The sequence below is a fragment of the Lepisma saccharinum genome, chromosome 16, assembly GCF_977018435.1.
Source record: "Lepisma saccharinum chromosome 16, izLepSacc3.1, whole genome shotgun sequence".
In the NCBI taxonomy this organism is placed as follows: domain Eukaryota; kingdom Metazoa; phylum Arthropoda; class Insecta; order Zygentoma; family Lepismatidae; genus Lepisma; species Lepisma saccharinum.
The window spans coordinates 69,762,339-69,776,693 of NC_139244.1; the positions used below are offsets into that span (position 1 = coordinate 69,762,339).

Sequence of the window (14,355 nt, forward strand, 5' to 3'; positions counted from 1 at the left end):
CCAATTTCTTCATCAGGCATTAGTACCTACTTTGAGGTATCTATATATAAAATAGAGGAAATTGAAGCGGGGAATTGCATGAAATTTGCTATTGAAGTTAGTCATTTATTTTTCTAGAAACACATAAAACTATACATAAAAATATATGGATATTGATACACCCATCTGAAACTTAATTTAAATGAAAGCTTATACCTAAACAAAAGGAAACAAAGTTGAAGGTTCTATGGCAAACCTGTGGGAAGATAAGATCAATTAAAAGGTAATATTAATTGACTTCCACAGAAAGACGAACACTCTATTCGAGATACTTTATTTTACAATATGTTTGTATTTCAGTGTGCCATATTTTTCTTTTAAATTTGAAGAAGTTTTGATTGAATAGAACAGTCCAGTGATAAACTGAATGGACAAGAAAATAAAGAATAAAATTTTAAATATATAAGCATGTCAGTTAATGTATAGTGTGTTAAACTAAAATTTGCTGGCACTCAATTTCACTAAGCTTTATCACTCATCTTCTCATATTTTCTAAGATTTTGTCATGTTTAATGATCTGGATTGTTGCTTCTCACAGTCAGGCGGACAGTCTATCATTCAAACAAATTGTACTTGTACTTGCAGCTATTTCTGACCGACATGAGAAAAGTTTGATTTCTTCAGCTTTTCTGATTTATAATCTAAAACTGTTACAGAAAATAATTTTCAGGCATTACGTTCAGCTGTTGCTTTCAGCTATGTGAACTGTTTGTGGACACCGTTTTAATTAAGTGGAATGTGATCAGTATGACATAGGAAAAATTTCACTTCATTTTTGGCTACAAATAAATTGAGATAGTGAAGAGTTGAAATTTTTTTGACGTACATGTAGCATTAACTAAAAATGGCTCAACATCAATAGATGCAAGCATTCACTTCATTTGTATATTATACTTATTTGCCTTTTTGTGGAAAAGGATAGATACTTTTAACATTTAAATCAAATGCCTTGAAATATATAGCTACGGGAGATAAAGTAAAATGCAATAAATTAGCAATGATTTTGTAGTGTTGCTTCTAACAGAACTTTAAGCCCTTTGAGCATGAGGTACGTGCAACTATAGATTAAAAATTAGTACCCTATGTGGGTAAAATTTCAAACAAGTTTCCAGTTTAACTTAAAAAGAACAAATATTATTGAATTCGAATAATTCGTCCATACCGAGACAAAGAGGCGTATCTCAGTTTTCTTGATTTTTAGTAGAGCATTGTAAGGTTTGTGATCATACATTTTCATTGATTGTATTTTGTTTTCGGGGGTATTGAAATGTGCCGAAGCATACAGATAGCTAAAGGGCCGTGCTTTTTGGTGAGTGTGTTTACATTTTTGCAAATCAGTAAAAAATACTTTTTTGGCCATTGGAAACAGAGACGCTCATTTGTCTTGTGAGATAATATGTTCCAGAGTAGATATTATGATTTATGCCACAGATACGCCTTTTTCTCTAGTAACTGGAGATCACATAAAGTGAGCCATGAAGTAGGGAATAAGTGAGTTACGCCCGAAGTAGTCACAGCGTCTTCATTATGAAGAGTACAGAAAGTCTTCCTTTGTATGTTAATGTTTCGCGGAAATTTGGTACTAAGTGATACAAGAAAATTCAGATTACAGACCTTTCTATTTAGACTTAATGATTACAAAACAGTTTTAAAGAGAAGATATAATGGAAGTAGCAACTTGGTAAACTGTTTAACGGTAAATGAAAATAAACATTTGGTAGAATCAGAAAAATAAGTAAAGAAATCTGGAAACACACCAAAGAACATTAAATGCAAGAAAGCATTGCAAAGGCATGAATGTATAATGAGACTAGCTAGTGCGTAATATTCCATTGTGGAAAGTATTGTACTATATATCCCATAACCATTAACAAAATATTACTGGACACTTACAGTAACAATAAACCTGAAGTACATAATACAATACTGGAACATGTTTGGTGTTACCATAACGATATTGATATCAAGTTATACATACATGCAGAACTATATGGACTTCTGTCGCAAATACTATGAAATGACATAATCACAAACTGTCAGAACATCATATTTTGACCCTTAGAAATAAATAGTCAATTCTAAGAAACTATTGCAAGCAAGATTGTCTTGTTTTCAATGCGGCAAGGATTCAAAGAACCTGATATAATCCGCTACTCTGACTACAGGTAAGATATGGTGACAAAGGGACATCAAATCATCATATTTGTCGTTTGAAATCTTAGGAGATTCTAAGTACAATTTACATGATAGTTGCCAATTGGGTTTAGCTTACAGTCATTGTTTCGGACTCAAGGATCTGAATGACTCCACCAGATGACTGGCTTTGAAGAAGACTTTGTCCTTCTCAGTCTTTTGCACCATCACCTCTCGCATTGCAGTCCAGCCAACAGACACTCTCTGATAATCTTTTCTGATGGATAGTATGGGAAGATTACGTGCCATGGTCTTGTAATCCAGGAAGTCAGAAGTCTAGAGTGTGTGCACGATATATGGTTTCTTTCTCCTCGCCAGGCGGAAGACTGGGATCAGTTGGGAAGGCACCTAGAGATCATCAGCATAATCTATGGTTGTGCTAATGGCACTATGTGAAGAATCTCCCTCGTTCTGCTAGTGGTAAGTTTAAAGAAAGAACATTGATATTCTCTATGTTTTCCAACCTAATTACTGTGTGCAAAAGCATGGTTACTACAATGGAATTCTTATTTTGTCCAGGGTATCCATCCACAAATAAAGTTATTTCTATGATATTATATGCGGCATTGATATTTTCGAGGTACATTCTCAAGCAAGTGGTGATTTCACATGATGTTCCTCTTTTTCCCTGTCCTTCATGCCACGTAAAACAGCGACACATCCTAGTTTTGAGGTCGTAAATTGTAAATTTGTAGTTCGAGTAACTAGAGTTACGTACGTACGCCCTTCTGTCTTGCGACAAATGCTTACTTTTTGAGAAGCGTCGTCATTTATGGAGACCGTATCTTCGCATCCGTTGAGTTTTGAGATACACCACGATGGCATTTTGTAGATGCCACCAAGAGGAAAGCTCCGGTGGACTTATCTCAATTTACCCTTTTTTATATTATTATTTTTTTTAGATACGCCCCTTTGTCTCGGTAGGGACGAATTTAATAATTAAACTGGTCAACAATGATATTGTTAAATGGATAATTTTCACCGATTCTTACGTTTTCTGGTATGCTCGTTCTGAATATGAAGTAAGGAAAAATGATTTTTTTCTATTTGTCATAAAAAAATAATTCATGCTAAAGTTCCACTTTTCCCAAGGGAATTACACCACAATCAGCAGACGAACGAGCACCGTAATTTGCTTCAACAATTTCCCTTGAGTGCTGCTAGCATTAATGGAGATACAAACGTTTCATTCATTGTTGCAGAACTATGGTGAACATATGGTGAAAAAGGAAAGGGACGAAAGTGCTAAATGGAGATAAGGAAATAGAGAGATAGCTAGATCTGCATTGGAAAGTTCAGATATGGAGAGTGAGAATGGGGCATGAATGATACGAGAGGTGAAATATAGTCAGTTGGAGAGAAAAAGTCAATGATAAGGAGAGAGATAGTAAAATAGAGAGGAATATAAAGACTAAAAATGAGAGAGAAAAGATATAATTTGGTACAAGTGAAGATGAAGAGAAAAAGAGTTTCTAAGAAAGAGGGATAGGAATAGAGAGAAATAAAATGCAATTAGCGGTGGGAAAGGGTATAAGGGGGATAGAGAGAGAGAGACAGAGAGAGAGAGACGAAAGAGAGGGAGAGATAACTTCAAAGAAAGATAGAGGAAGATTTGAAAAGAAAAGAGTGTATAAGCAGAGATAAAATTCAAAGAAAAAGAGAGAAAGAACGAAGAAGAGGGCCATAGATCAAAACGTTCGAGAGATAAAATGCAAAGAGAGAGTTAGAGGTTAAAAGAGAAAGAGAGAGGGAACCAGAAATAAAAGATTGAGAGAATCAGATATAGGGAGAGACATGAAGAGATAGAAAGAGAGGTAGAGAGAGGGAGAGAGTAATAAGAGGGTGACATGGAAAAGAGAAAGATACAATAGAGAAAATAAAGAGAAATAAATTTTATGTTAGAGAGCAATGTAAAAGGGAAGAGCAAAAATTTGAAAAGAGAGAGAGATTGATTGATTTGCTTTATTTTACTTCGTTCTTTGTGCCACTTGTGGCTAATTTACGAAGATGGAGATGAGTGATGATGTTGTGAAATTTATGAATGACACTCACAAACATCCATGCCCAGGCCGGGATTCAAACCCGGGATCCCTGGCGTCGTAGCCGATGTGCTAACCACTCAGCCACGGGAGCCGGCTAAAACAGAGAAAGAGAAGAGTTTTCTATAAAAGGGAAACAAGAAAAGTGAGAGTTATGATTCAAAGAGAAATGTGAAGGAGGAAGGGAGAAAAGGTATAAAAGGGAGGAATAGAGAAATGGAGAAAAGAAGAAAGATAAAAAAGATGGGTTAAGATCAAAAAGGGAACTTGTAGAGAGAGTAGATGAGATAAAGAAAGAGTTTATATCACTCAAATAGAAGCAGAGAAGTTGAAGGATTAGATAGAGGGAAACAGAGCAAAATGATAGAGAAATAAAATGCAAAGAGAATGATGGAGGTTAAGAGACAAGGAAACATTCTTTAAGAGAAAGACAGAAGTAAAAAAGAGAAAATATTGATGGGGAGAGTAAAATAAGAAAGTATGTGCAAAGGTGAGGAAAGAATTGAGTGACAAAATTGAAAGAACGTGGTAAAGTGAAAGGTGAAGGAAAGAATGAAAAGTATTGAAATTGATAAATGAAGAGAGAAAAACCAAGATACAGAGAAAGAAATATCATAGGAGAAATTTCTTCGGTACGTGTTTAGTTCGATACAGCTGACTTGTAATCCTAGGGAAAAATTACGTACGACAGTGGCAGAAGTATTTGCCCCGGAAGCATCGACACACATTTGACAGGTGACCGTACGTGGTCAGCGGGTCTGCAATTCATGAATTATATCCCGCTGGCAGTCCACGTCCTTAGGTTCAATGAAAATCACCCGACCCACAAATGGAACGGAATTGGTATTTTACTTTGACTTCCTCTCAAGCCATTCAGGTCCACTCAACATTTTCACGCCTTTGCTCTGTTCCCTCTTTGTCCGTAGTTGATCGTGCTTTCCTGGCCTGACAGGAATCCTATCATTTCTTCTCCTTCTCGCGTTTTTCTCTGGAGGTCGCCGGGATATTTGAGACGGAGAAAATTGATCCAGCGGATTCTGCAAGCTTATGCCTCGCCTCGAATCCAGAGAATTGAGGGATTTCCGATTCCTGGTGCACTCTTTTGATACATTTTAATACCTTCCCTAACGCCCTGGAAAAGGAAGTGAATTCTTGGTGCCTCTCTATAAGAGTCTAAAGGAACTTCTTAAGTTCCAATTAGTGAGTTAGTTTGAAATATATAGAAGGCTATATTTTCTGTAGGGTACGGCGCAAGTTAAAGGTAAAGTTTTACTCTGCACATTGCAACATGCTGTGAAGTTAAGTGGGGCCTGTGGAGGTGCAAGTCCTCTCCCACTATTTCGGAGGTGGTGTGACCAGCAGCAAGGTCCGGCCTCATTTACTCTCAAGTGTCTTTCATTAGAGGCTACGTGAATCTCAGAGACGCTCCATACAGGGATATTGCCGGGAAAATTGAAAAGTGAAGTCACCTAGCGCGGAATAGAACCCGAATTATCAGTCGAATGGCAGTAAGGCACCCTACCGACAGTACCACAGTCTCCAAGGTTGCTCTTCCAATTCCATAATGGACTGATTGAATAACTGACATTTTTTTGATTTTCTATAAATTTTGACTAGAAGCGAAGGTGAGGATGAGTGATTATAGGATAAAGAGACACCCATGTCCATGACGAGATTCGAAACCAAGACCCCTGGCGTCATAACTCGTTGTGCAAGCCACTCCCCCATGGAGGTCAGCGAATTACGTAACGAATTTAAAATAACATTACTATTATAATCATTATTATTATAATATTCACATGCTTAGTAAGCAATTTGATGTATTTTAGCTCACTTCATCTACAAATGGGCAGGGATTTATGTCGTTATTTTTCTATTTTTACAATGCAATATTTTCTGATAATTTCAATGATAATAACACTAAAAGGTTATACATTACTTTTCAATAAGGCATGCTTGAACGAGAAGTGTTCACGATCGGAAAGGAAAGTGGTCACTTCAAATGACAGAATAGAAATTAATTCTTGCAAAATAAATATTATTATTTCTTCTAAAACTGAATTCTAGTTGTAATATTCAGGGAGATACAGTTCATATCAAACTATACCCGTCCTTCGCTTGAAAGTCCCCACCTTAAAATTTGCCAGTTCACACACCCTTTACAGCTCTTGTCCAGTCTTACTGCGGGCGCCATACTTGCTGGCAAGGGAAGTGGGGAGCGGGGAAGCGACCAATCCAGCTCCTTAAAACAGCAGCCTGTAGAAGGAGGTACGCGCAGCGTATCCTCCCTCGGAGTCATGACGTTCGGATCCACTGCTGTTGTCTGGTTGGTCTGAGGTGTGTTCCTCGCTCCCAACTTTCCTTGGAAACATGTAGGTCGCCCGCCGTAAGAGTGGACAAGAGCTGTAAAGGGTGTGTGAACTGGCAACCGTGATATGTACAGAAGATGTCTAAATTCTACACCGAAATCCTGAATTTGATCTCATATTGATTGATTGATTGATTTCGTTTATTTTACTTCGCGTTTTGTGCCTCTTGGCTAATTTGCGAAGATGGGGATGAGTGATGAAATGATGAAATTGATGAATGGACATTCACAAACAACCGAACCCGGGACCCTTGGCGTCGCAGCGCGATGTGCTAACCACTCGGCCACAGGGTCGGGCGGATTTGATCTCATATTACCGTTTCTGCCGCCTTTGAGGCCAACATAGCACCCTTTAAGAAACCTTTGAACACAAAGTTTCTATCAGTTCTTTTTTCTGTTTCTAGATGATTCAAAAGTTACCAAAAGTATTGAAACTTTTTTGCCAATAAAGTCAAGGGCATTCTAGACTAATGTATATATATGTATAAATTACTTCGTTTGTCAACTCAGTCTTTTAAGTTTCTTCAACCAATAAATTGATCTATTGCTCAGAAAGTATTAGAGTTTGAGTAGTAACATTCCTTTCGAGAAAAAAGAACTACCAAATAATGATTATTAACGACTATTTATATATACTTTCCGTCTTTGTTGGGCATATAAATATAAATATATATTTTTATGATCTATCAATGTTATATAAGCTTTTGAAGAAAGAGGAAGCAATTGATTTAATAGAAAATGTAAGTTTAATGCTATAAAATTCATTAAAGTTTTTTTTTTATTTCACAACCAATATCCCAGAAACATATTTTCTTTTGCCATATATCTTCAGATGTTGTGTGCATATAAATTGAAAAATAATTATTCTGAGAGTTATGGGAATTTACACATTTCACAATAATATGCTTCCTTTCGTAATATATAACTTTCAAGGTAACAAGCTTAAATATTTCTTTGAGATTTATGTGAATAATACAAAACCATACAACAAAAGGTAATACTTTGGTAGAAGCATGCTCCAATATGCAAATCTACGATATTGAAACAATGTTCTAGTTTGAAAATTCTCCTGATTCGTAGGTTAATGAAGTATGTATTTTACTTAGAAGAATTCCTTAAACATTTTAACAAATTAAGCTGAAACCGCCATTTAAACGCTTACTTTTACAAAATACTGTTCTCGTCGGTCTCAAGTCATGTATAGTTAATTATAATTACATATCATTGGTTTAGAATACATCTATTTGTATTTTGTATACATTTGCTTATCAGCTTCTTCGTCTGTAAACAGGAACTAACTTATTCTTTCAATTTACGGAAAATACTTAAATTATGTGTACCTTAATGAAAAATACTTTAAAGATATTTTACCACAATTGGTGTAAGATGTTAGGATTTTAGCCTAATTGGCATAAGCACAAGATTATCAAAATTAAATTCCATATCTACATACATGCTCCTTTATTATTCTTCCGTAAATTATTGGAAAAATTATAAAGTGCAATTTATGTTTTGCTTATAACATTCGGTGTCATAAGAGTCGACTTTGTGGGGAAGAATAATATACCTTTTGGGCCTATGAAAGTGTCCTTTCAGATAATGCTAAGGATTTTAAATGAAAAATGAGGAATACAGTATGTATAGGAAACATTGATGAGCTCTTCTTCTTGTAACATATTACATCAGCTAAGTCTCTCATGCAAAAGCGTGAATAGAATCGAATACCCCACGAGGCAGGAGGTGCCAACAAAATATATTAGTAAACAAAACGGATATCTTTACCTCCCGCATTTATTTTTAAACATTTTTCTTATACCTTGAGTTAGTATACAGTTAGTATATGCAAATATTTGAATCCACTGTAATGTTTTTTATTCAAGTTTTGGTTTGTCATCTCATACACACACACATCTGTATGCATATTTAAACCTTTATAGAAGTGTTTCACTATAAATAACAACAGTTGAAGCGCAGTGTTGATACTGTTACAACCTTCGATACTTGACGTGAGTCCATTTCCAGGGTTGTTAAAGGTCCAGGAATTTTAAATAAATTGAATTCCGGTCCAGATGAGAAAATCAGCAAGCGTAAATGCGTTCTGGATCGCAAACCTTTTTGGTTTGAGTTGGTGTTTTAAGTCCACTTTATGCACAGTAAGGCTAATCTAGACTGGACCTAGAGTATAAAGTGGGATCCGAACCAGTTGTGCCTCCAGTGGGTATCGAACCCGGGACCCTTTGATTACAAGACAATGACGCTACCACTGCGCCATCGGGGAGGTCCGTAAAGAACCTTTTTATCCGTAAAGTATTTCAATTCGGTCCAGGAACCTTTTTTCTCGATCAATTTAAATACGGTCCAGGAACCTTCTTGCTGAATGAATTTAAATATGGTCCAGGAAACTTTTTTCTGAATGAATTTAAATACGGTCCAGGAATTTTTTTTCGGATGAATTTAAATACGTCCGGGAACTTTTCTTTCCGAACCAATTTAAATTCGATCCAGGAACCTTTTTTCCACCATCAATTTAATTACGGTCCAGGGACCTTTTCTTCCGTATCAATTTCCCTCTCCATGTAGCCCCATTCTCTCGTGCTCGTTCCTTCACTTGGTTGTAGCATCACTGCCGTTCCCTGTTGTGATATCTGCTGGGAACACAGCAGCCTCACGTTATCACATCGACGGCTCCTATTGGCTGCGGTTCCTGGATCGGATGCCAGAGCAAGACGTGACGGGTTTGTTTAAACTCGATGTGAGGCCACACTAATATAGTCCATTGCGTTATGTACAGTAACTTTTCGACAAGGGAGTTTTTGAGCCTGGCCTACGAGAGAACAGCAGCATTTTGATAAATTTCCTGCGCTACTTTTTCTATAACCACGATGTGACATTGCAATGTAAAACGTACTCGCGGACATTTTAGAAGGCAACTTTTGATCGGTCAACTCTGGTCCAGGAATTGTAAGTAAATTCAATCCCGGACTGGGGGAGAAAATCAGCAAACGTAAATCACTTCTAGACAGTGTATAACCGTTTCATATTTAAAGCATTTTAATTCGGTCCAGGAACCTTTTTCCTAATGAATTTAAATTCGGTCAAGGAACATTTTTCCCGCATCAATTTAAACACGGTGCAGGAACATTTTTCAGGAACAATTAAAATACGGCCCAGTAACCTTTTTTCAATGTAAAAGTACGCAAATTGGACGGACTTTAAATTGTGCGAGGAAGAAGATTCCGGTCCTGCAGCGGAACCCAATAGATCCCATTAGAATTTATTGGTTTCTGGACATTTAAAAACCCTGTGTCCAGCACTTCTTTACTATGAAGTTTAACGTATTCGTATTTGAACATGAGGAACGTAACTCCAAAATTGCAGTTTTCAGTTTTGCTTAAATAAACTCCTTTGAAGAGCTCTATTTGAAGCATCTCCACTTCTAATCCTTAGCAGTAAGGTGGAGTAACATATTACAGTGACTTTTTAAGAATCAGACATATTCCTAAGAATACATTCTTTCCTCTCCCCTGTAAATTTGATAAATTGAAGTTAAGTCACTCCGGTTCTCACACGACGATTTAGGATTGGAAGGAAGGGATTGGAAGGAATGGCGTAAATTGGACCAGTCTTTGTTGATCAAGATTGAGAAAATGCTATTATCACTACACTTCTTAAGTTAACGATTTTTTTTTATTTTAATGCAATGATCGGTCTGAAAAATTCTCGTCATTGCTCGCGCTTGTCACTATTGGGATCCGTATAATATTTTCTTTTGTACCAATTATTTGTCAAACTTTCTCTGGTTTTATCGCAAGAATGTGCTTTCAGAAGTATTCTGGTTCACTTGACAAACAAATATGAGTTATTTCATTCAACGATTTACAGCATGCAGAAATTCTAAATGTACTGCATTATATTTGGATGTGATGAAACAATCAAAGTCATACTTTTTTTTATTTTCTTTCCCAATAATTTAAAGAAAGTACAGTTTTTTGGTGATAAGGACTGCTTATATTTATAACATATTCTTAGAAACACGTACTTTTTTATATATACAAGTAAATACTACATATACGAAAACGCTCCCCTAAATGGTCGCGCGGATAACTATTGTCCTCCACAGAAATATGAGCTATAATAACAAGTCAATATATTTCAATAACAGCTGAAAGAAAATAGTTCCTAGACTGTTCCAGGAACGTACACTGGAAGCGAAGGTCAAGAGTGTTGCCGAAGGGCAGTCTTACATGAAAATATACGAGTGGTTCTTGCGTTCAATCGAAGTAAAATTAATTGGTTTTACCAGGTGAATTAATTTAGAAGCTTTCGCAATTGTGTGTAGAAGAAACCGTGAATGCAAATCACTCTGGTTTCACTTTCGCCTGCGTCAATTGATTAGCGGGAGCACTTGAAAGGCCAATGGATTCGTTTTCTTTGTGACGTACATTCATTCCTGACGTTAGCAAATTCCAGAGGTAAAGACTGTTCGGGAAAAGTGATGGAGAATTATTTTTATGTTCTTAATTTCTTTGTGATGGAAGATGAATCGAACTTTAAGCTCTCAAACATTGGTTTGTTCGAGGACATTCATTTAATGTAAATCATGGGATTACGATAGTAGTACAGGTGCCCCGGTTCAACGCCCGAAAATGAGGCTCGGTGAGGCTCGCAGTGTTGCCAACCCCTTACTCGAAAAAATCACCAAGGTTTTTATCTCGGTCTAACCTAATTTAAAGCAAAAAGCTGGCAATACTGCGAATCTCACCGAGCCTCATTTTCTTGCAGTGTTGCCAGCTCGAGCGAGGCGTAGCCTTTTACGGTGCATGTTAACGGTTTGCTCTCGTAAGGCATGAGCCTTATTTTCTCGCAGTGTTGCCAGCTCACCCCAAGAATATTTCACCATGTGATATTTTACAAGCGAAGCTAACCTACAAATGGGAGTTGGCAACACTGGCAACATCAATTGCGGTTTAGTGTTGCTAACTCACCTCAAGAATATTTTACCATGTGATATTTTACAGGCGAAGCTAACCTACAGAGTAGGGCAGTGTCCCCGGTTCTGCAACCGAAAATGGCGCTCGGTGGCGCTCGCAGTGTTGCTAACTCCTCACTTGAAAAAATCACCAAGGTTTTTGTTTTTGGGTCTAACCTAACCTCAAGCAAGGAGTTGGCAACGCTTGAGGCTTTCTCGCAGTGTTGCCAACTCACCCCAAGAATATTTCACCATGTGATATTTTACAAGCGAAGCTAACCTACAAATGGGAGTTGGCAACACTGATTAGTGGAGGTAGCCGGGTTCACCAGCATCAATTGGCGATCAGTGTTGCCAACTCACCTCAAGAATATTTCACCATGTGATATTTTACAGGCGAAGCTAACCTACGAATAAGAGTTAGCAATACTGATTAGTGTAATCAGCATAGTTGAGCGCCATCAATTGGCGATCAGTGTTGCCAACTCACCCCAAGAATATTTCACCATATGATATTTTACAAGCAAAGATAACCTACGAATGGGAGTTGGCAACACTGACTAGTGGAGGTGCACGGGTTGAGTGCCATCAATTGCGGTTCAGTGTTGCCAACTCACCCCAAGAATATTTCACCACATGTTATTTTACAGGCGAAGCTAACCTACAAATGGGAGTTGGCAACTCTGGCAACATCAATTGCGGTTCAGTGTTGCCAACTCACCTCAAGAATATTTCACCATGTGATATTTTACAGGCGAAGCTAACCTACAAATAGAAGTTGACAACACTGGTAACATCAATTGCGATTCAATGTTGCCAACTCACCTGAAGAATATTTCACCATGTGATATTTTACAGGCGAAGCTAACCTACAAATAGAAGTTGACAACACTGGTAACATCAATTGCGGTTCAATGTTGCCAACTTACCTGAAGAATATTTCATCATGTGATATTTTACAGGCGAAGCTAACCTACGAATGGGCAACACTGACTAATAGAAGTGGCCGGGGTTGCGTCCGAATCAGCAGCAGATGTCACCTAGAGCGCTGTTCCATCCGGGTGAAGTTCGGGCTGACACCTGGCGGGAAAAGTGACAGGCGTACTACAAGGGGACATGCAGATTCGGACGACTTGGACGCGACTTCGAGTGCACGCGAGAGCAACGGGGGAGAACGGGATGGAGCGCTTGCCAATCCGGACACGGCTTTTGTAAACCTCTCTCGGGAACGATGTGCCACACACGCGCGCGCGCGCCTATCGGTAGATTACGTTTCGCGTATTTATTCGTTGTGCTGGCACAGCGTGATGAGTAAATAATGCATTTTCTCATTTTTGAAGTACGAATGCACTTTATCGTAATCTTCCAAGTCCCGGGGACACTAATGTTTGTATATCGTGACTTTTGTAAACCTCTCTCGGGAACGATGTGCCACACACACACACACGTGCACGCGCTGGCGCCTCTTATTATTTCTGTATTATGGCGCAAACACATCTAGAAAAACTACAATTTTGCTCCCTCTCCTCTCTGCGTGTGCTATCAACAATACGTAAGCCTTGGGACGACGAAAATTACACAACGGTGAGCCTCGTCAATACACCTACCCCGCAACATCTGGAGCGTGCAAATACATAAATAGCGGGTCGCTTGGGTGTATACAATTTGTTTTATTTATATTTTGTTTCAAAGCAAGCGAGATAACCGGAGCATGCAGGCACACAACAGCGAGCTGGGATGGAAGATCATCAGCATATCCGGAGCGTGCAGGTACATAATAGCGAGCTGCTTGGGCGTTAGCGTGGCTTCGCCGGATGCAATACACACGATGCTTAGATTACAACAGGTTGTTAACATTAGCTTTGGGGAAGAATATTCTAGAGAAGATTGTCTCAGAACATTTTCATAGTTTCACACTTCTATTAAATTGGTAGAAAAAATATATTAGTGGGCAATAAAATCTGAAGAAGATTTGTGTCTAGCAAAAATAAGCTAAATAGAATTACACATGCATACAATATTTATTTTTTTCTATCTACAATCATATTTTTCTTATATATTTTTTCAATTTTTTTATAGGGTTGATTAAAGCACATATTTGAAGAAGACAACGCTCTACCACCAACCGATCACATATAAATAAACATACCCAAAAAAAATGCGCTCCATGAAAAGTTGCCCTGTGTGCAAAACAGCCATATCAAGCAAAAATTTTGCAAGACATTGTCGCACCTGCGTGCCAAGCAAGCATTTGGCTGCCACCGAACTGTGTTCCGGATGCAATAAATACATTACAATTGCGTATGTCAAGAAGCATAAGCTTACTTGTCTAAGCAAAAATACATCTGGGGCTCAACCGTCGACCAGCTCAACCAAGAGGAAGGCAGAAGCAGCCTCCATCAATGCACCACCTGCTAAACGCGTCAAGCCTGCGATAAAAGCAGACCGGTCTGCTTTCGGTGGAATATTAGGAGATTACGTTCAATTGTCGGATGGCTTTTGCGATGTTCGTAGCTTTTTAGAGGAGAAGCGAGCAGAAATAGTTTCTATTTTTAGTAATGCACTGGCTACGCACTCCTCCACTAAATTCTACGCATCGCTTCGTTGCTGGTACAAAAAACCGTCTGATGAAATTTACAGCTTCTGCCACAACACCAAGGCGAAGATGCTGCATCTGGCGGATGTCGACAACCTCGAGGTCATCTACAACAAGTTTGTCGAGGAGCTGCTGGCAAAGCAAGAAGAAC

The 14,355-nt window shown here is 38.1% G+C and overlaps 1 protein-coding gene across 1 annotated transcript in view; it reads right to left on the reverse strand.

Moving 5' to 3' along the window:
• Positions 1–2,313: 2,313 nt before the first annotated feature.
• The window catches only part of LOC146000622 (uncharacterized), a 30,621-nt gene continuing 18,579 nt past the window's right edge, over positions 2,314–14,355 (reverse strand). The window contains exon 2 of the mRNA XM_083138377.1: positions 2,314–2,449. Within this exon, the coding sequence (XP_082994503.1) occupies positions 2,314–2,449 (136 nt within the window). The remainder of the gene's footprint in view (positions 2,450–14,355) is intronic.